This window comes from Danio rerio, chromosome 11 (genome assembly GCF_052040795.2).
Source record: "Danio rerio strain M-AB ecotype USA chromosome 11, GRCz13ab, whole genome shotgun sequence".
Taxonomy (NCBI): Eukaryota; Metazoa; Chordata; class Actinopteri; order Cypriniformes; family Danionidae; genus Danio; species Danio rerio.
In genome coordinates, this window is record NC_141031.1 from 13973123 (window position 1) to 13996378 (window position 23256).

Consider the following 23256-nt stretch of genomic DNA (forward strand, 5'->3'; position numbering starts at 1 on the left):
TCATGTGATTGGGGATTGGCTTTAACATGGAGGGCATGTGAATAAATGGACAGATGGTCTTTAGTAAGGTGAAGGTTAGCAAGATGGCTAAAATCACTTACGACATCTTTCAATAGCATGATTTCCACTTAGCAGCAGTTGCTCTGATGGAAAATGTCATTGGCGAAGAGATGGAATGTGTAATGTATGATGATGATGAGTTAATAAGCAACATGATTCATATCAGACATCTGACAGCATATGCATTTGACTATTAGAACAGTTCAATTCATATACAACCATATGAAAATTACGAATTTCCTCTATTTTTGTCAACTGTTTTCTGTCTGGCCCCGCAAAACATTTTTTTTTGTGTTTAAAAAAGGTCTAATAGACATCGAAACATAGACGTCTAGGTTAAAACAAAGCTAAATCAATAAAAAGCAAACAGATGTCTAACAATCCTCCAAAGTAGATTAGTAGTCATTATATAGACACACGCTAATACTTTTATGTTGCTTTAACTCATTTTAATAAGATAATCAGGTTTCAGCAAATTTTTAAAGTTATACACAGTTTAACTTATTTTTTTGTCGGTTTTATTGATGTAAGTTGAGATAACTACAAAAGTATAACTAAAAAATGTAGGGAGCAGGACTTTGTAACAGGGCATGATTGATTACAAAAAGGGCAGCACAATATCATTTCAGCATATACATTTGAAGTCAGAATTATTAGCCCCCCTATTTATTTTTTCCTAATTTCTGTTTAACAAAGATAAGATTTTTTCCAGGCGAGGCAGTGGCGCAGTAGGTAGTGCTGTCGCCTCACAGCAAAAAGGTCGCTGGGTCGCTGGTTCAAACCTTGGCTCAGTTGGTGTTTCTGTGTGGAGTTTGCATGTTCTTCCTGCCTTCACGTGGGTTTCCTCCGGATGCTCCGGTTTCCCTCACAGTTCAAAGACATGCGTTACAGGTGTATTGGGTAGGTTAAATTGTCCATAGTGTATGAGTGTGTGTGTGTGTGAATGTGTGTGTGGATGTTTCCCAGAGATAGGTTGCGGCTGGAAGGGCATGCGCTGCGTAAAAACTTGCTGGATAAGTTGGTGGTTCATTCTGCTGTGGTGACCCCGGATTAATAAAGGGACTAAGCCGACAAGAAAATTAATGAATGAATGAAAGATTTTTTCCAACAAATTTCTAAACATAATAGTTTTAATAACTCATTTCTAAAACTGATTTTATTCTAGCTGAAATAAAACAACTTAGACCTTCTCCAGAAAATTTTTTTTTTATCAGACATACTGTGAAAATGTCTTTGCTCTGTTAAACATAGTTTGGGAAATATTTAAAAAAGAAAAAAATATTTTCTTATGAAGAGCCAAAAACCAAATTTGATTGAGGGCAGTGGGCCGAAGGTGAATATACCAAACTGCACTGGAAAAGTTGCAAGGTTCCACACAATTCTTTCAGATTGTTCCAAGACAAACCGATTAAATTAACACATATAAGTGGATTAAACATTAAATAATTAAGTAGTCCCAGAAAAAAATTTCCAGAATTGTGTTGTTTAAGCTCATTTTACAAAAGGTTTAACAAGCAGCAATATATATATATATATATATATATATATATATATATATATATATTTGTGTTTAATTACTTTAAATTTTCAATTAATAATTTCTTAATTTATTGCATACTAATTAATAAAGACTTTTTAATATTTTTTTATATTTAAATTTTTTTTTTTTATAGTTTTATAAACTTATAAGAATAAAAACATAATTCCTTTTTAACACAATGGAGATCAATGCTGAATCCACTAGTAAAGCTGCACCTGCCTCTGCCATGTCTTCTGCATGGTATTCTATACATCAGTCACAGTGTATTTTTAAAATCGGATTCATTCACAACCTTTAATTGAAACATTTAATTTCAGTATGCTTGTTTGTAGCTCAGCAATAAAACAAAGTACAAAAAAAAAAACTACCTCCCTTCTAAGATGGGATGGAGGGCCAAATTAAAAGTTACCAAGGGTGAACTTTGACCAGCAGGCCCTAGTTTGGGAATCTCTGGCATAGATAGTCACATCACAGTATCTGCAATGTCAAGTTTGGATTATAATTCACCTTTTGAGACTGTGACTGAGTAAGATATTAAGAGAATTTAAATCTTTTGGGCTATTGCGTTTAATTTTTTTCTACTATGAATACTACATTAACACTTGGAGTGAGCCAAAATATTTTTCAAAACTGTCCAAAGACAATGAGTGTTGTTGACTGTTGACTATGTCTACAGTGTTATTTTACATCTGATTATTTAATTGCGTAACCTTAACAGTTAAACTTCTTAGAGTACTGTTTATTTAATTCGCATCTTTGTTCTGTTGTATTAGTTTACGCTTGTCATTTTGTTTATTAAATTTCATGCCGATGCATTCCCTATCAATGTAAAATGATTTATTTCTAAGTATTAGAAATTCCACTCGCAATATACTGTATATCGCAGAAATATATGTAGTCCTAATTACAAATGTGAAGTAGAGCTATGCAATATGATGATCAAGCATGGGCTGGTATAAGATTCTGACGGTATGATAACCTTGGATAAAAATATCACGGTATCACGGTTTTGTAATTACTGATCTAAAATATGCTATTTTAAAATGTCTGGGTAGGAACGATATAACAGAAAGGTTGGCAGTTTTAAAACCTTGACTTTTCCAAACTGCGGTAAACCTTGAAAAACGGTTTTCATCCAATACCTTATAATGATATACTACATATTGTTTTGCAAAAATACAAAGTCTATTAATATTGAGAATGGGATATTAGACTAAAACAGAAACAAGAATAACACATGGAGAGAACGTTGCACGCTTGTAGTACAATGTTTACATTTAGCATTTCTTTATCAATATTTTATGTTGGGTAAAAGTGTTTTAGATTTCATCTTTTTATACATAATATATTTCTACATATTTAATCCAATATTTACACAGGAGTTCTAAATAAATGAGAAAAGATGATTGAGTACATTTTTTATAAATACACATCTATACACAGTCATACATTACGGACAATTTAGCCTAATTCACCTGTACCACATGTCTTTGGACTGTGGGGAACCCGACCCGGAGGAAACCCACGCGAATACAGGGAGAACATGCAAACCCCACACAGAAACACTAACTGACCCAGCTGAGGCTCGAACCAGCGACCTTCTTGCTGTGAAGCGACAGCACTACCTACTGCATGACTGCGTCCCCATGTTGATATATATATATATATATAAAGTTAATATGATATACGTTTATTGTCATAAGGATATAATATGTTTGTCGTATTGCCTAGTCCTAATGAGAAGTCAGTCAGATATGTCTGAATATAGTTTTGGGCTATTGTTAGACGTCTATTGGGTTTTCACTGACAGGCCAAATTTAGCCATGTTTTAAGCCATGACATGTTTAGTATGTTTAGATATCAATTAGATGTCTTTTAAACACAAAATTGCTTGGTGGAAGCTGTTTCACCACTGTAAACATTCAGTAAATGACTTTAATGTGTGACCTTCAAAGTCACTTACTGTTTACTGCCACCATAACTTTCAGTTCCACAAAAAAAGCATTTGGGCCATTAACTGCAGGTTCTCATGTTTCCTTCACGCCATTCAGTGACATCATCAGCCGGGCACCATAACACACTCTGGCTAGGTATTTACACGTAAAGTCAAACTGAAATCCGATTAATGGAGCAAACCACAACAGAAACGAGGCATGTTGTTAGCTTGAGCTGCTTTAGAAAGGTATTGATTATTGTGACCTTAATGACACTGTTTTAGAACTGGCCGTTCTACCCTTTGTACTAAATATCCCCCGAAGTGCTCTGGCTATAGCATGAGTCAAACTTTGATGAACTCTCTGGTTTGCATAACAAATGAGCATTTTTTGGTGACCTAAAAGCTAACTGGAACGTTAAATATGTATGACTGTACAAATAGGGCTGCCACCGTCTGGCAGTCTGCATATTCTCACCGCAATGGATAGCAACAAGCGCAGTGGAAGTGTGAAGATGTTGTCATGGTGAAGTGAGAAAACTGGAGACGACCCAACTGTGAATCCTACCCCCCTGTGCTCAACAATCTGATGTTATGCTGCTTTCAACAGCTCTCTGTGCATTCACATTCAGAATCTGCATTGTTTCGTCAAACTCATAATATCATAGATACAATGCAATGCTTTCTGGAACCCAAAGGAGAAAATCCCCATTAAACAACAGCAGTAATCCTCAATCATATTTGCAGATGCTTCTGCTGAAGAAGGATGCTCCGGATGCGAGCTCCTACACGCTGGGATTGGAAATGTAGTGGGTTGTGGGGTCGACTATATTCACTCCAAGCTCAGAGTGGGAGGACAGGGTTGGAAAGCTGCAGTGATCATGTTGAAGGCAGGCAGAAGCAAGTGTCAGAAAAAGCAGGAAAACATTGCGAGAACGATACGGATGCGATAAGGAGAGTGTCAGAACACTCAGACTCGTGTTCTCACTTAAAAGCTTGGCTCATAGTAGGATCCTGAAAGTGTGATTAGAGTGTTCACCCAATAGAAAGCGCATCTGCAATCCCCTGATGTATTCAGCTGTAATGTGATGCAACGTGATGTGGAGTCATTCCAATAAAATAACATTTGGTGCATGGAGATTATGGTGAAGACCATATTGGAATTGTAGGCAGCGAAAATGAATGTATATGCTGTTATATTTACAGTGGATTTTCAGAAATTTACAGTAAATGTATAGTAATGGGCCTACCATTAAAATATCAAGATATATCACAACACTCATGGAACTCAAATAATGCAATAAACATTAAAAAATAATGAACAGCATTACTCTTTAGAGGATGATACGATCAAAAACCATAACAATGAACTATAATGTGTATAATAATAATACATACATACATACATACATAAGGTTTGTTGTTTTCATAAATTATAAGTTTATAATTTTAAACATCATTTTGCAGTAAAGTTCATGTATAATTTTAATAAAAATATATTGCTGAAAGAGGTAAGGTATAGGCTACTTTACGTCAAAAAAATATTTTAATGTAAAATTTAACACAATGTGCTTTTAAATATATTCAAACTTGTTTAACAATCCTACATTTTAGCATTTAACTTTTTTTTAATTAAACATTAAATAATTTCTATAATGCTAAATCAGAAGAAACCCTGATATATATTCAAATGAATAAACAAAAGTCGTTATTAACAAGGACACTGACTGTCAGATTTAGTCGTGCGCATTAAAATAAAAGGAAATGCACTCTCTAAGAACAAAATTGTCTATTTAATCGATAATAATGAAGTGTTTATATACTGAATATACAAAATATACTGCAAGACATTATTTAACTCGTGTTCCAAACTGTAGGCGATACAGTAATTTTGACATTTGCTTCCGTACAGCAAACACTTGTCAATGCTAGTGCTACCTATATCGTTACTTTTTTTTGCTAGTTTATTTCACATCATTACCAACCATAGAATAACGCGGGGATACGCAGAAATATGAACAAACGACGTTATTTAATAACATTTATCAGCTGTCTTTGTCGGTTCGTCTCTCACAGCAGTTCCGAGGGGTTTCCCCCATCTCGAGTAAATAATTCATCACGAACATTTGAACAACGAAAGAATATATATTTGAGCTTACTCCAAAGTGAGGGAGGGGATTTTCAGCTTGTCTCTCCTCTTCATCTCTAAGAACCCCGTGAAGAAGAACGGTCAGGTGAAAACAAACAGCTTGTTTCAGATCTCACGCGAGACAACACAAAGTGTCCACTGTTTACACATCGTCGTTTAACATCTGCCAAACGACAGCGAGAGGTTTTCTGCTGCACCGGCGCAGGTACTCCATTAAAACAGACTAATTCTCTGTGAACACTTTTAGTTAAAGTGATGTCATGTTTCTAAGCGAAAGTGACTGTGGTAGGCAGAGCGAGTGAGAGATGATTGAGATTGAATGGTGCGGTCACATCTCCCATGTGATTGCTCGGGGAGGTGTGCTACAACAACGTGCAACAACACAGGTGGAAAGGAAACAAAAAAGAAAAAAAAGTACAAAGAGATGTCATTTAAATGTTTATGAGAGACTTGTTTTTGACTTGATGTCTTAGCATGTAATTACAGTTTTCATGGCATCAGGGCAGCTTTTCGCCAATGAGCTGCTTGTATGGCAAGCTGTTTTAAGATTTATTTATCAAAACTAACTTGTCGTGAGACTATGTTTTTAAACTTCTGGGTTTTGAGTTAGCTATCTAATAGGCTACTGTCTTTTTATGAACAATATGCTTTGCTTAAAAAACGGCTATTTCTTAACAGATTAACTGGGTTTCCATCACCCCTTGTTAATGCAGACTTTAAGGAACTGTATAAATGGAACAAAATTTTGAATAAAAATCACTTAAAGTCGGCATGAAATCAAAATACACTCTTCTTATTTTTTAAAGGCTATGTAGTATTATCTTATTATAAATGTGTCTGTGCACTTTGTTTCATTTGTAATGCTTAAAGTGTCCTCATTAACTTTAATCAAACACCAAAAACCTTCCTTCACCCCTCAAACAAATATGGTACAATTTTGTCTGTAAAATTTAGCTCCTAGTTCCTGTCATCAGGTATCGTATCTGAATTCATGTGGTGGACAGTAATGCTCCACAAATTGTCTCAAATCTTCCTCCATTTTGTTAGCAATGCCCATCTTCCAATGATCCAATCAGTTCCCAAAGGATGAAACTTGCATCACGCTACAATTTATTAGATTTATTTCAGCAACTCTTTCAATAAGATGTGGGCTTCATCACAATAGCAGAAAAAAAAGGAATAACTTAACTTCACTTTTATGCAGTTCATCCATTTAAACCAGAAGTTGCTGAGTTCACTTTTTAATGAAATAGAATATTGAGTTAGGGGCTGGGCTTTCCTTTTGTGCATCATTCCTTTATAGCAAACTAATGGTAAGTGGGGTGTGGTTAAGAACATTGTGGCTAAAGTTGTCAAATTGACATTAACAGAGAATCACCGCCACTCCAAATGTGGAAGGACATTTGATTAAAGATACCCCAAAAAAAGTGTTTTCAATATATTAACTTGCATGGATTATCTAAAAAAGACAACATCTAAAGAATAACAAGATAAACATTGTACATTTTGATTTTACACAGAGTTAACAAAAAAGTTTTAACGCTCACTTGAGGTGGTTTGGACTTTAATGCAAATTAATGCAAATAATGGGAGCGAATAATGCATTTGCCAAATAAAATTTGATGTAGCAAACATTACACCCATGTGACTAATCAGCTGTTTCTGCTGAAGCTGTCGCAATAACATTGCACAACATTTGCAGCCAGCTACAGTTCGAGCATAAAAAGTCTGGTCAATACAACCTCCCAAAAATCGTAGATGTTGTCTTTTCTAATGTATGGGGCTCGACATAGTCTTAGTGCTTTTGCTGCCAAGCCATTTATCAAAAATTCTTCGTTTCTTCTTCTGTGCACAGCGTTATTTTTAGCAATTGCAAGCTGCACTACTAGGACATCTATAACTTGCCTGATCATTATTAACTGCAGCCCTATCTCTATTATGCTTGCCTTGTTTACTGTTAATTATAATACTTGATGCAATATTTGATTGGAAATACATCTAATTTGCATTTAGGACTTTTCTTTTTCTTTTTTGCAAACTTTGAAGAGATTTGTTTTACGCTAGAATTAAAATACCTCTATACTGAACATGTAATACACCTGTTCTTGACATCATCACAAGGTGCCATAGAAAACTGTATAGACATGCATGTTAAAATGATACTGATATACTGTACATATTGACAAACTCATTCATTCATTCATTTTCTTTTCGGCTTAGTCCCTTTATTAATCCGGAGTTGTCACTGTGGAATGAACCGTTAACTTATTCATTTTTTGTTTTATGCAGCGGATGCCCTTCCAGCTGCAACCCATCTCTGGGAAACATCCACACTTACTCACACTCATACACTACGGACAATTTAGCCTACCCAATTCACCTGTACCGCATGTCTTTGACCTGTGGGGGAAACCGGAGCACCCGGAGGAAACCCACGTGAGCACGATGAGAACATGCAAACTCCACACAGAAATAGCAACTGACCCAGCCGAGGCTCGAGCCAGCGACCTACTTGCTGTGAGGCAACAGCACTACCTACTGCGCCATAGCGTCGCCCAATTGACAAACTGTAAGGCTCAAACACCATTTCCTTTGTAAACCGCATGCATGCAAAATACCACCTAAATTCATACAAACTAATAAGTTAACTTAAATTCAGTTTTAAAATGCTGGATTCCACACAATACCTTCATATTGTCCCAACACAAATAAATTACAAAAACTTAAATGTTTTTACAAATTTAAGTTCTCAAAAATCCCTCAGGAATTGTGTTGATTCCTCCATTCATTCATTTTCTTGTCGGCTTAGTCGCTTTATTAATCTGGTGTCGCCACAGCGGAATGAACCGTCAACTTATCCAGCAAGTTTTTACGCAGCGGATGCCCTTCCAGCCGCAACCCATCTCTGGGAAACATCCACACACACATTCACACACACACACACTCATACACTACGGATAATTTAGCTTATTGAATTCACCTGTACCGCATGTCTTTGGACTGTGGGGGAAACCGGAGCACCCGGAAAAAACCGGAGGAAACCCACACGAACGCAGGGAGAACATGCAAACTCCACACAGAAACGCCAATTGAGCCGAGGTTTGAACCAGCGACCCAGCGACCTTCTTGCTGTGAGGCGACAGCACTACCTACTGCACCACTGCTTCGCCTATGTTGATTGAGCTCATTTTAAATAAGTAATTTGAACAAGCAGCAAGAAAACATTTTTTAATGTACAAAAGGTGTTACTGGGGTGTTAAATTTTCAAAAGTTAAACTTATATTTATGTTTTAGGTACCATACGTTGTGGGTAATGACCCAGTATATTATGAGTATGGATAACTTCTTTTCTTTCATTTATTCTGCTTCAGGAGTCAGTCTGTTGACTGTAAACAACACAACAAACAATGCAATAAATAGTTGTAAAGAAAAATTTGCTGTCATTGAACCTGAGAAAAACGTTAAAAATAACCATAATAACGTAGTCTCCATGTTATAATAACAATAATGATAAAACCATATCATAACATATCTTTATGAGTACAGTTCGACTGTATTATTTGTGTCCCCTTCAAAAAATCTTTAAAAAATTGCTCATAAGAACTTTAACTTTTATATTTAAAAGTATAAATATATATTCCCCCCTCCCCCCCACACACACACACTGTTCAATCAAATTTACTGCCGTTGAAAAGCATGAGGAAGTATCTGCAGGTATGTAGGCTAGCCTTTCTTTGTTTTATAAAAGCAAATGATTTTTGTCGTTATCATGAATATGGAGAAATACAAATAGAGCCTTTCATTTCAAATGATATATTATAACTAACAAAGTTATCGATTCGTGAATTTCAGGGCACCAAAATTCACTAAAACGATTTTATCCCATTAACAGTGTAGCTAGCTTAACTACATTTCTCAGTAGCGTGGCGGTAGCATCTCTGCTTTATAAATAAAAAGCTTTTCACAGTAGCAAAGCTATTTTATTAGTGAAGTAGCGCAGTAGCGTCCACACAAGCTCCATTTACTGATCCTGGATCAATAGAGTTTTAAATGTGTAACACCTGGTTTTATTTGATTTTTTGTTTTTGCTGTTACGCACTATAATTTATTATTGTTTGGTACAGCATATTATTTACAGTAAATCATTGAAATTAACAGTCCTGCCTCATATTTTTCATTGGCAGTTTTATTGATCACTAAGATGTGTTTGATCTGGATTTAAGTTGCTTCAATTTAAAAATGAAAATTCCAAAAAATGCTTAGATGTATTTTTTAATTGCCAAAAATATATCACCTTGCCTAACTAACTTAAATTTTGATTTTGAAACAACAGTAAACATTATTTTTGTGTGTGTGTGAAAAGGTCTGGTTTTGTGATGGCTCTGCTTTAAAATTAAATTAATATAACTTTAATTTAAGTGATGAAAGATTTTGAGATTCTAACAGTAAACAGAGCTACTGTAAGGTCACACCTGCTTGGTATAAATGCTTGAAAATGATTTCGTTGAAAATATCCGTTAGAATCTTAAATGTAATCAAAAAGTAATCAGATGTATTTAGTTACTTAACTTTTATAAAGTAATCGACAACGTAATTGTTTTATTTCAAATCCACTCAAATTTGTAAAAACAATCTGGATATTAAGGATAACTTAATTGAATTGTGTTGGGACAACATAAAGGAAATGTGTGGATCCCAGCATTTTTACAGTATTGTAACTAGGGTGCAAATTACAGGGGGTGGGTGAGGGGTTGGATCAATATAAATTTGACCATCCCTATAATAGTTCATGCCATTGTGAATGCGTGTTTGCTTGCAACCAGCAAATCTAGAGCACCAACAGGCATTTTTACAAACCTTTTTTTTTTTTAAGTGTTTGTAGGTGTCTGTAAAACTTGATGCATTGATTGTATTTTATTATTAACTGGTTCACACATGGAAGTTTAACAGTAAGATAAAAAATAATAAAAATTATATATATATATATATATATATATATATATATATATATATATATATATATATATATATATATATATATATATATATATATATATATATATATATGTGCAGTCTTTCGTGGTCATCCATTTATAGGTGCAGGAAAGCAAACCTGTCACCATTTACTTAATATCACAAATGCCATTGATACCCCTCAAACAAATAAATATTAATTTGGCTTGCCATAATATACTTCAACAAATGCACCAACTCTGCCATTTGGTCACAGGTGGAAAAACAAACAAAGCCAGAGGCCTTCAAGAGACCACTGGCACCTGTATTTACGTTGTTGAAGTCTGTCATTACAATATCTACAAGGCATTTTATCTTGAGACCATGGTGTGTCATTTATGATTACACAGTCAGTGAAGCTCTTGACCAATCAGCAGATTGCATTTCCTGGCTGCAAAAGCAAAAGTGCAAAAATGCATTTTGCTCACACAAGAACGCCATTTCCTGATTAGAAATGCTGACATAAATGAGCCAAATCAACACTCACTCGTGTGTTTTAATGAATAAAAAGTATAAAGGAGTTTATACAGTAGGAGCTTTCAAAGTGTTATTATAATAACTATGGTATTTACATCAAAAGGGATTATGGTAAATATTTTGGGGCTTTGCTTTCTGCTCTCTTTCTCTTTGTGTTGAGGACTTGAACACTGCAAAATAGAGAGCTGAGGTTTCTCAGTTACCATGGTGATGAGGACCTACCTTCTTCTCTCTTTTTTCTTTTTTTTTTCTTTTTTCCTTTTTTTGCTGATAATAAATCGGTGATGAACAGAAGTAAACTCAGAACGACTTGCTGCCACAGTGACTTTTGCTTTTGGATTAAAAATAAATATATATTGGTGTTGTAATATTGGAAGAGAAGTATCTGATTAGGCTAACTGCAGCTTAAACTCTGATTAATTTATTAATTCATTTATTTTTTGCAACATCATGCACAGATATGCATTTAACTCTAAAGGATTTTTGGTGAATTATATATAATATATTCAGACAGTTCTGGGCTGTAAGCACAAATTGTGAGTTAATTTTTACTTTTAAGAAGAGAAAATGACATAAAATAAAATTAAAATGGCATAAAATATAATAAAACAAACAAACAATAAAAAAAACTAGTAATAATAGTAATAAAATAATAAAATAATAATAAAAATAAATAAAATAATAAAAATAAATAAAATAAACAAACAACAACAACAATAATAAAATAAATAAATAATAAAAAATAAATAAATAAATAAATAAATAAATAAATAAATACAATAATTAAAAATGTATAAAATAAAAAGATAATAAACAAATAATTTAATTTAATTAATTTTAATTTAATTTCTTCAAAGATCAATCCCTTGACCACGAAATGGCTGCAAAACCCCCAAAAAGTTGCATAAAATCATACACATCTTACTATTACCATTTATATGTGAATATGTTTAGGTTTGCTTATAATAAATAATAAACAAAAATAATAAAATAAATATATCAAAAAATAAATTAGATTAAAATAAGTAAAATAAAAACTTCAATACCTATTTTGACCACGAGATGGCTGCAAAACGCGACATTGCTGAAAGTAATAGACACCTTATTGATCTTAAATGTGGATAAATTTAAAAATAAAACAAATAAATAAAATTAAATAAGGACGTCACGGTGGCGCAATGGGTAGCACGATTGCCTCACAGCAAGAAGGTCATATTATTAAAGTATAATAAAGCGACTAAGCATAAAATAAAATGAAATAAAATTTAATAAAACCAAATAAAATAAAAATACAAGTAAATGATTTGACCACAAAAACGCAAAGTTGCTGAAAGTCAAAGGCACCTAATTAATCTATTTTACATGAACAAATTGTTTTAGGTTTTGCCTTTACTGAAATAAAATAACATAAAATAAAATAAATAAAAAGGTCAATATCCATTTTGACCACGAGATGGCTGCAAAACGCGATGCTGCAGAAACTCGGACACCTTAATAATATCATTTATCAAGTTATCATATGCAAAATATCATATAATTCTGACACATTGTGTCCGATTATTAAGTAATTGATCTAAATTAATGTAGAATAATTATTTACTTTTACTTGCATAATATAAGTCCCAAACTCAAAGAGAAAGAAACAATAAAAGAGAAAGTAACACATCAAACTAGAAACGGGTGAGGTTTTCTTTTAACTCAAAAAACATTTTTCTTTCCCACAGATTTGTGATACTGTGTCATAGTTATTCATTTCAGACATTATTATAATACAACATAAAGCAAAACTGTCACTATGAGTAATACTGTAATAGTCTAAATTCGGCTGGGAAATTTTATATAAACTGCAATATTAACCCTTCTGTAAAATGTTTATGCTTATTAAAATATTTGGTAAATCTTTATAATAACTACACACTATGAATTATTTATTAAACATTAGCATCTAAATTAATTATCTGTTAAGCATTAACTCTACATTAATAAATGTTAGTGAGCAGTTTATAACTGCTGTATTCTTGACTTGAATAATTGTACTTTCATACTTTGTTGATTTTTCATTACTAAATTAAGTATTGCATTATTTATAAACCATTTGTATTTAAGAGTAGTTGGAGGTTTTTAAGATCATTCAAAAAGAGTTTATTAATCATTTACAATTGAAATCAACATTTATTTATCTTATTATACATGCATATAGTAATGGTTGCTATGTATAATATAATATAACAATATAATAATTTAACAATATAATAAGATGCAATGTTTAAACTCTACAGTCATTTTATTTTAATCAGGTTGCAAAGATTTATTTGTCATTTGATGCAGTTTCATTTGTGAATCTTGAACTTGAAATGAATAGAAATGAATGAATAAATCGTTTATGTTCTTTTCTCCTGTTTAGAATTTAACTGAGCATTTAATTGTCATTTATAAGGGATTTAATAAAGCATAAATAGTCATTTTACTTTCTTTCTTTCTTTCTTTCTTTCTTTCTTTCTTTCTTTCTTTCTTTTTTATTCTTTGTCTTTCTTTCCGTGTTTCTTTGTTTCTCTTATTAATTATTTATCTTTCTTTCTTTCTTTCTTTCTTTCTTTCTTTCTTTCTTTCTTTCTTTCTTTCTTTCTTTCTTTCTTTTTCTTTTTTATTCTTTGTCTTTCTTTCTTTCCTTGTTTCGTTGTTTCTCTTATTATTTTTCTTTCTTTCTTTTTTCTTTCTTTCTTTCTTTCTTTCTTTCTTTCTTTCTTTCTTTCTTTCTTTCTTTCTTTCTTTCTTTTTATTCTTTGTCTTTCTTTCTTTCCGTGTTTCTTTGTTTCTTTTATTAATTATCTTTCTTTCTTTCTTTCTTTCTTTCTTTCTTTCTTTCTTTCTTTCTTTCTTTCTTTCTTTCTTTCTTTCTTTCTTTCTTTCTTTCTTTCTTCTTTTCTTTCTTTCATGCTTTTGTTCTTGCTTCTTTCCTTTTTCTTCTTTCTTTCTTTCTTTCTTTCTTTCTTTCACTTCCTTTCTTTTTTGTTTCTTTTTTTATTCTTTATCTTTCTTTCTTTCCTTGTTTCTTTGTTTCTTTTATTATTTTTCTTTCTTTCTTTCTTTCTTTCTTTCTTTCTTTCTTTCTTTTTTAACATTTGAACATCAGAGAAAATGAATTTTACCATTTCCAGGAAACCTTTTACGGTGACCTTTTTAAAGACACGTACATACTTTTTAAAACTACTTTCAATCTAAATGAGCATACAGTATATAAGATCTAAGGAAACTTTAGTGAAGTTGTAAATCTCTCCTCCCAGTCAAACTCTGCATATACCTCTGCTGCTTTGCTGATTTTAATAACTTTAGGAAGCAGCTAATTTGTGGTTAAGTGTGGTAAAGTGTGGGTAAATAGCTGATTTCCTATTTGCAGACACCCCACCCTCCACAAACACATGTATAAAAGTGAAAGCAAAATCATTTGACAGAAACCATTAGTTGGCTGAAACTTTAAAATACACAAAAACATTTGCAGTAGAGGGTGACGCAGTGGCGCAGTAGGTAGTGCTGTCACCTCACAGCAAGACGGTCACTGGTTCGAGCCTCGGCTGGGTCAGTTGGCGTTTCTGTGTGGAGTTTGTATGTTCAGGTAAACTGGGTGGGCTAAATTGTCTGTGGTGTATGAATGCAAATTGGTGTGTGGATGTTTCCCAGAGATGGGTTGTGGCTGGAAGGGCATAAAAATTTAAAAATGGCGTAAAAATGTGCTGGATAGGTTGGCGGTTCGTTCCACTGTGGCGACCCCGGACTAATGAAGGGATTAAGCCGAAAAGAAAATGAATGAATGAATATAGTAAATATATACTAATTCAGCTGAGATCACAGAACACAGCTGACTTATGAAATAAAAAATAAATAAAAATGTATGTAAATAAAAAAAAACATAATAATATTTTGTGTAAAATAGGGTGGCATGGTGGCTCAGTGGTTAGCATTGTTGCCTCACTGCATGGTCATAGGTTCAAGTTCCGGCTGCTCCAGTTGGCATTTCTGTGTGGAGTTTCTCCGTGTTCGTGTTTGTTTTCTCCAGGTGCTCTGGTTTCCCCTACAATCCAAAGACATGCGATAAAAGTGAACTGAATAAACAAAATTGGCCATTGTGTATGAGTGTGTGTGTGTTTCCCTGCACAGGGTTGTGGCTGGAAGGGCATCCGCTGTGTAAAACATATGCCGGAATAGTTGGTGGTTTATTCTGTTGTGGCGACCTCTGAAATAGAGACTAAGCCAAAGGAAAGTTATAAATGAATGTAAAAATGCTTTTCATGCTTTCGTTCTTGCTTCTTTCTTTCTTTCTTTCTTTCTTTCTTTCTTTCTTTCTTTCTTTCTTTCTTTTTTTCTTTCTTTCTTTCTTTGTTTCTTTCTTTCTTTCTTTCTTTTTCAACCCAGGCTCATTCTGCAAACGTAACCCCGTGGATGTTTCTGCAGACCGCGAAATACGTCCTTGGAGGTACATATTTGTGCAGTTTTTGTTTTTGCGAATCAGCAAGTCGCCGCGGTGCGTGCTTTTTCGTGTCTCAAACACCTCTCGCAAGCCGCGCCGTTCGCGCTGTTCTCAGGTAAAAAGCCGCCGGAGGCTGCTGTCAAGCGACTGTCTGTCTGACTGACTGACTGACAGACCGGACAATCGGACGACCCAGCCATCCTCCTTCTTCTCCCTCTTCTCTAAACCCAAGCGATGAATTACAAAAGTCGTCCAGAAAAAGAAAAGCCCACTTCTGATTTTTACTGCGTTTTCAGATTTCAGCCGGCTCTTCCTCCTCCGGGCCTCCGCTCCGCCAACATAACACGAAGAGGTAACCGGACAAACTGGTTGCGGCGGGAAAGCCCTCCACACGGAGGCGGTGAGCTGTCAGCCGGCGAGCACGAAGAGGAGCGGCGTCACACCGCCATTATTATTATTTTTCTTTCTTTCTTTCTTTCTTTCTTTCTTTCTTTCTTTCTTTCTTTCTTTCTTTCTTTCTTTCTTTCTTTCTTTCTTTCTTTGTGTTTTCCTTTTGTTTCTTTCTTTCCTGCTTTAGTTATTTATTCATTCATTCTTTCTTTCTTTTTTTGACATTTGAACATCAGAGAAAATTAATTTCACCATTTCCAGGAAACCTTTTACGGTGACCTTTTTTAAAGACACGTACATACTTTTTTGAACTACTTTCAATCTAAATGAGCATATATAAGATCTGAGGAAACTTTAGTGAAGTTGTAAATCTCTCCTCCCAGTCAAACTCTGCATATACCTCCGCTGCTTTGCTGATTTTAATAACTTTAGGAAGCAGCTAATTTTACTTTAATAGCAGCCGTAAGTGTGGTTAAATAGCTGATTTCCTATTTGCAGACACCCCACCCCCCAAAAACACATGTATAAAAGTGAAAGCAAAATCATTTGACAGAAACCATTAGTCGGCTGACACTTTAAAATACACAAAAACATTTGCCGTAGAGGGTGAAACAGTGGCGTGGTAGGAAGTGCTGTCACCTCACAGCAAGAAGGTCACTGGTTCGAGCCTCGACTGGGTCAGTTGGCGTTTCTATGTGGAGTTTGCATGTTCAGGTGAATTGGGTGGGCTAAATTGTCCATGGTGTATGAGTGCAAATGGGTGTGTGTGGATGTTTCCAGAGATGGGTTGTGGCTGAAAGGGCATCTGCTGCGTAAAAATGTGCTGGATTGGTTGGCGGTTCATTCCGCTGTGGCGACCCCGGTCTAATGAAGGGACTAAGCCGATAAGAAAATGAAAGAATGAATGAATTACCGTATAGGAAATATAGACTAATTCAGCTGAGATCACAGAACACAACTGAATTATGAAATAAAATGAATAAAAAAATACATAATAATATTATGTGTAAAATAGGGCGGCATGGTGGCTCAGTGTTTAGCACTGTTGCCTCACTGCAAGAAGGTTATAGGTTCAAGCTGCTCCAGTTGGCATTTCTGTGTGGAGTTTCTCCGTGTTCGAGTTTGTTTTCTCCAGGTGCTCTGGTTTCCCCTACAATCCAAAGACATGCGATAAAAGTGAACTGAATAAACAAAATTGGCTATAGTGTATGAGTGTGTGTGTTTCCCAGTATAGGGTTGTGGCTGGAAGGGCATCCGCTGCGTTAAACATATGCCGGAATAGTTGGTGGTTTATTCCGTTGTGGCGACCTATGAAATAGAGTCTAAGCCAAAGGAAAGTTTTAAATGAATGTAAAAATAAATGATTGGTCATTAGTAATAAAGGCGGTTTAACATATGGCAGCTGATGTCAACTGAGTGCACCAAAACAAGCTTCATTTTGCTCATATTCATAAATTAGTTATTAGGGGATTTTTGTTTTTGCTGTGTGTCAGGTGCAAAGTCTTTATATTGAACATTGTCTGAGTTACAGTACAGCCCACATGAAAAAATACTCTATAGTTTATAATATGTGATTTTGAATTATAGTAAAGTAATAGAGGTAGCATCTTAGTTACTATCTGTCATGGTAATTCTATAGTTGCTATCGTAATACAACAACTTTTGAAACATAAACAAATTACCCTATAGGCTACTGTAAGTTTTCTATAACTATATTTATTTTACTATAATCAGGGTGCGAATTACAGGGGGTTTGGAGGGGATTGACACCCCAATTAAGAATTGATGTATGATGTATGAAAAAACGATGTATGGGTGTTCAGCTCTTTGAAACTGAGAAAAGTTCACTCTGATATTTAATGTGAATCATTAAAATATTAGCTATCCATTCGACCACCCCTATAACGGTTTATACCATTTTGAATTGTGCCAATTGGTCTGTGAGAAAAAAGTCATTCAACAGTCTAAAACTGGCAGATTTACCAGCATCGATAGTCACTGTAAGAGTTCACAAGAATGTTTTCTCATAAAATATTAGTTTGTTACAATACATAAAGCCTAAAAGTAAAGTCAAATTAGACACATAGTTTTTATAATTTGACCTAGAGTAAACCGAAATAGCTAATCATGTCAGATTACAATAAATAGCCCATCCCACAAAACACTGGAAACCTAAATACATTTCATTAATAAATTAGATATAATTTAAATAAAGATATACATTTGATTCACTGAAGTGTGTTTTACACAAACTAATATTACCGAAAAAGTTGCCCCCCCCAACCCCCCCCCCCCCCCCCCCTCCGATCATCAACGTATAATTCACACACTGATTACATCCCAGGTTACCGTAGAAAAAAAAGCTAACGTATACTACATTACCAGTCTGCTATAGTGAACACTACAGTTTGCTGTAGTTTTTGTTCTTTATATAGGCCAATATACAGTACACAATATATCGTTTTAACATCATTATTGCAATATGTGTGTCTTTAATAGTCAAGGTATCAATTGGTATTCAATTGTTGGATACGCAATGTTGAGTCGGGATTATACAGTAGTTGATCAACAATTGAAAATACCGACCAAACCCAACCCAAATAAATATCTGATTACTGTTTGACTCTCCCTAAAACCTTAAAGCACTGTTTGTTTTACTTTTTCCTTTGCTCTATTGTAATTATTCTCGCTTGCAATTAGTTTAATTTTGTTTATACGTGATTCACACCCTTACAAAATCACTCAATCAGTCTAAATTATCGATTTTTTTCCTCCTAAATATTTATATTTTAGCCATCTGGTGAAATATATCGCAATATATAGTACAGAAAAACAAAATATCGAAATGTACGATTTTTCCAATATTATGCAGCCATAAATGACTATAGTATGTTATCATGTAGCAGAGTTTAAGCAACAAAATACACAATATACACTAAAATGGCATGTGCTATAATTCTATTTTATAACATAAAGCAAAAGGATATTGTCACTCTTTATTCTAAGGTGTAATTCTTGCTATTAATAAACCATCAACTAAGAGTTTTAGCTCAAAAAAGTACTAATTTGCCACTAATTAATGTTATTAAGGTAGAGTTTTGGAATTGAGTAAAAAAAAAGCCAGTAGTTTTCACAGCAAAAGGGATGTGAAATAATTCAAGTAACTGCTGAGGTTTGTGAATTGTCAAATGTTAAGTATTTGCAACTTGCAATTATGTTTTTGTTCAACTTAATTTGTCACAGAAACTGTAATAGCTACATTAAGTTGAAGAAACTGAACTTGTTTAGGCTTAACAAGTTGGCATAGTTAGATTTGAATTGTACTTTTTTAGGCTACTCTAAACGACACAGAGAGAACGTTTGTATGTTTAGAAAAAGCAAGCCTGTTACAATTGAAACAAGGATGTAAAAACAAAAGTTAGTTTCAGGGGTCAAATCCTGATTACGCTGAAGCACCACTTTACCAAAAGCCACCCACGTCAGGTTAACGATCATTATGTTGCAAAGCGATCTCAATGGGTTTATATAAATAGGCGACTGATCTCGTTTGTACACAGACTCCATGTACGGCAGCTTCTCATACATTCTTAGGGCGTCAAAAGAAAGCAGGCGTGTTTTTTTTCTCATGAAATAAGGTGAGCTTCCCCTGCTGCTCTCGTGTGGTTTGTGGTAATGCAGTAGTTAGCACTTCATTTGGCCCCAGAACTAGAGCTTCAAGACGAACTAAACCCCCTTCATATGTTTCTGCCGGTGACATATTCAACACAACGACTGAAAACGTGAACTCTGGCTACAATGGTGGTGTCGAATTATTGGCTCTTATATCATAGCGAGGAGCTTTTTGAACACTAGAAGAGATGGAGATGAGATTGGTTGTGCTGTTTCTTGTTGTTTCTGTCAGTTTGACTGAAGGTATGTTTGTCACACACTTTTTTCAGCTGATGTTATCAGAGCAAACGCAACATACAATTCACCACAGAGGAAGATGATAGTGAGATTGGCTTGATAGACTTACGGAAGTAACAGTGTTTTGTGATTTTGCTGGATGGTGTGTAGATTTTTATCTTGTAACCTTACATGCACCATTTAACTGAACCACCATTAAATAACTAGAAAGCCACAGGATGTAAACAAATTGAAATAACAAGTTGTTTTGGTGTGGGGTTTTATTATGAAGCATGCTGAATTCAAATGTTAAATGCTGCTAAAAAGTTTTGCAAGGTAGCTCACCATTTATTATATATATATATATATATATATATATATATATATATATATATATATATATATATATATATATATTTTTTTTTTTTAATTTTTTTTTTTTTTAACTGTAAACTTGTATACTATAGGCCTTTACTTGTGTCATCTATTTTAAAATGAAATTTAATCCTGTGGTGAGGAAATGTTATTTTATTTTAGATGTTGCTCTAGTTTTGATGGGTCAAATGATCCTCCCCAAAAAAAAAAAGAACAAAAAAGACGCAACAATATTCTGGGCTGGGCTGATAAGCAATACTATATCTAATCGCAATAAATATTTATGTCAATAACAATAAGCTCTGGACTTTTGTTTTTACTCTATATTAAACCAATCACACAGCAGAAATGTGCAACAATGGGAATCTAAAAGTCTTGATATTAGAAATGTAGAACATTTTCAGCCACCATTTAATGGACTCTTTAAATTTTTGTGGCTTCAGTCATTGTTGGGATAGTCTTTTAAATCCGGAAGCATTAACAACTTGTATTGAAATATATATAGTAATTATTCAATATGGAAAATAATTATCGAGATTGCATTTTTGCCATATTGCCAAGCCTTAGTTCTTTGCTATATAATTTTTATTAAACCCTTGACTAAAAGAATGTCTTCTTTGGGACAATTTTAATGCATTCTTTATTAATATTTATAATATAAGTTTGTATTATGTTGTATACATTATAGCAAAATTTTAAATAACTGGTATATCATGGTTTAACACAGATAACAATTAGTTGTTTGTAAGCAGCAAATCAGCATCTTAGAATGATTTCTTAAGGATCACGTAATGACATTGAAGACTATAGAGATTATTTTACAAATCTATTTTATAATATAAAGAATATTGTCACTCTTTAATATAAAGTACAATTCTTGCTATTTATAAACCATCAACTAAAGCGTTTAGCTCAATAAACGACTAATTTGCTTTTTAGATATTTAAGCAGTAGTTGAGTTTAAGTAGGATTAGGAATGTAGAATAAGATCATGCTTTTTAAGTTTTAACTGAACAGCTATTAAAAAGTTTTCACAAGGTAGCTCACCATTTAATATTATTATTATAATACTTTTTTTGCAAAAACTGAAAGCTTGTATACTGTATGCATATAAATTTGTCATCTATTTTAAATGAAAAAATGTGAAATTTAAACCTGTGATGATGAAAAGTTATTTTAGTTATTATATTGCTCTAGTTTTGATAGGTCAAATGATCCTCTTAAAAAAACTGAACAACAACATTCTGACATGCTGATGAATAGTTCTTTTCTTTATAATTTTTTTAAAATTCTTAGAAAAAAGAGCAACATTTATTTGGAAAAGAAACCTTAATCTGACATTAGAATGTCTTTATTGTCTCAATTGTAATACAATCTGTATTAATATTTATAATTTATTATAGTTTCACATTATACTTAAATTATAGCAACATTTTGATTACCGATATATCATGGCTTACTCAAAAGCAGAGTTTTTTAACACTGATAACATTAATTATAATTTGTAAGCAGCAAATCAGCATCTTAGAATGATATCTTAAAGATCACGTGACATTAAAGACTAGATATTAATTTAAAGATAGTGCCAAGCTCATTGCAACTACACTGTAAAACCCAAAATGTTAAGGCAACTCAAACCATGTGAGGAAACCGATATTAACAAACCATTTACAGTAAGTTCAAAGACTAATCCTAATGAGTAAATGAAGCAAATTGAGCACAGTACAACCCAATAAATGAAGAGAACTCAAACCGACTGAGTACTCTAAAACCCAATAAGTTAAGGCAACTCAAACCAATTGAGGAAATCGATTGCTGAAAACCTTTGAGTTCAAAAACTAATCTATATAAGTACTGTAAACTTACTCCATTTAAGTTGAAGAAATTAGGTAATGAATTAACTCATTACCTTCAACACTGAGTTCAAAACTCTTTTCAAATGAGTAGAATTAACTTTCAGTAAATTTTAAGTTAACTACACTCATTTAATTCGATAAAGTTGACGGTTGGCTTTTACAGAAAATACTGCGAAACATTTCCTTGCTCAGTTAAACGTCACTTGGGAAATATTTGAAAAACAATAAAAATTTCAAAGAAGGGCTAGTTATTTGTTAATGTTAACCAGCTAACCTGTTAAAATGGTACTTCTACTAAAATTAACTTGTAAATAACTTGCAGCTGACATAAAGTTGCAGTTAGTCACTTAGTTACTTGTAGTCAACAGAATGCCTAAAGGCAGCGATCAGAATAAAGTCTAATTCATGTCAATTTGTTGTGTAAAAATGACTGCTGTGACTATCCTGAGCCCACCATGAAGTACATTGTAAATATCTATTTGTTACATTGACTTAATTGAATTGTGCACCTTAATTTAATTAATAGCAATAAATAAATAGCAATAATAGTATTAAAAGTAATTTTAGTCTTTTATAATTTTATTATCTGAAGAATTTTAATGTTTGTGTGGGTTTCCACACAAAGACATGCAGTATAAGTGAACTGAATTAACTAAATCAGCCATAGTGTATGAGTGTGAATAAGAGCGTGCGTGGGTGTTTTCCAGCACGGTGCTGGGTTGTGGCTTGAAGGGCATCCGCTGAGTAAAACATATGCCAGAGTAATTAAAGGTTCATTCTGCTGTGGTGACCCGACGCTGATAAGTCAGGGATTAAGTCGAAGGAAAATGAATGAATGTATTAAGTATTTATTTCTTACTACCATATTCCTTACTTAAACTGAGAGTCATTTACTTAGATCATTTAAGTTTTGCAAACTAAACTGGATTTTTAATCTCAGTTTCTCACAAATAGTGGATCTTTTTGCAGATTTTTGCCTCATTTTCTTTTCATTTGAGGTTTAAATATTGCATTTTAGTCGCATTTTAGGTACTATTTTTTTCTGGATTAACTTGTGAGGTGGTCATCATAACCACAATTTTAACATACCAAAAACATATACTTACAGTGCAT

The 23256-nt window shown here is 33.6% G+C and overlaps 2 protein-coding genes across 13 annotated transcripts in view; one reads left to right on the forward strand and one right to left on the reverse strand.

Annotated features, from left to right (window-relative positions):
- Positions 1–5999, reverse strand: part of mast3b (microtubule associated serine/threonine kinase 3b) — a 75004-nt gene extending 69005 nt beyond the window's left edge. For all 7 annotated transcript variants that reach the window (XR_015502435.1, XM_087273478.1, XM_087273476.1 and 4 more), the window contains exon 1: positions 5693–5999. Coding sequence is in view for 6 of the 7 variants with exons in the window: in XM_087273478.1 (XP_087129604.1) it covers positions 5693–5736 (44 nt within the window). In the remaining variant the exon portion in view is untranslated. The remainder of the gene's footprint in view (positions 1–5692) is intronic.
- The window catches only part of il12rb1 (interleukin 12 receptor subunit beta 1), a 65039-nt gene continuing 47013 nt past the window's right edge, over positions 5231–23256 (forward strand). For 2 of the 6 annotated variants that reach the window (XM_087273502.1, XM_087273501.1), the window contains exons 1-2: positions 5500–5887; positions 15583–15643. In XM_087273502.1, coding sequence (XP_087129628.1) covers positions 15610–15643 — 34 coding nt within the window. In that variant the 5' untranslated portion in view covers positions 5500–5887; positions 15583–15609. Of the gene's footprint in view, positions 5888–15582; positions 15644–19550; positions 19940–23256 lie in introns of those variants that run through there. The other 4 variants (XM_087273503.1, XM_087273504.1, XM_087273499.1 and 1 more) reach the window with 4 other exon arrangements.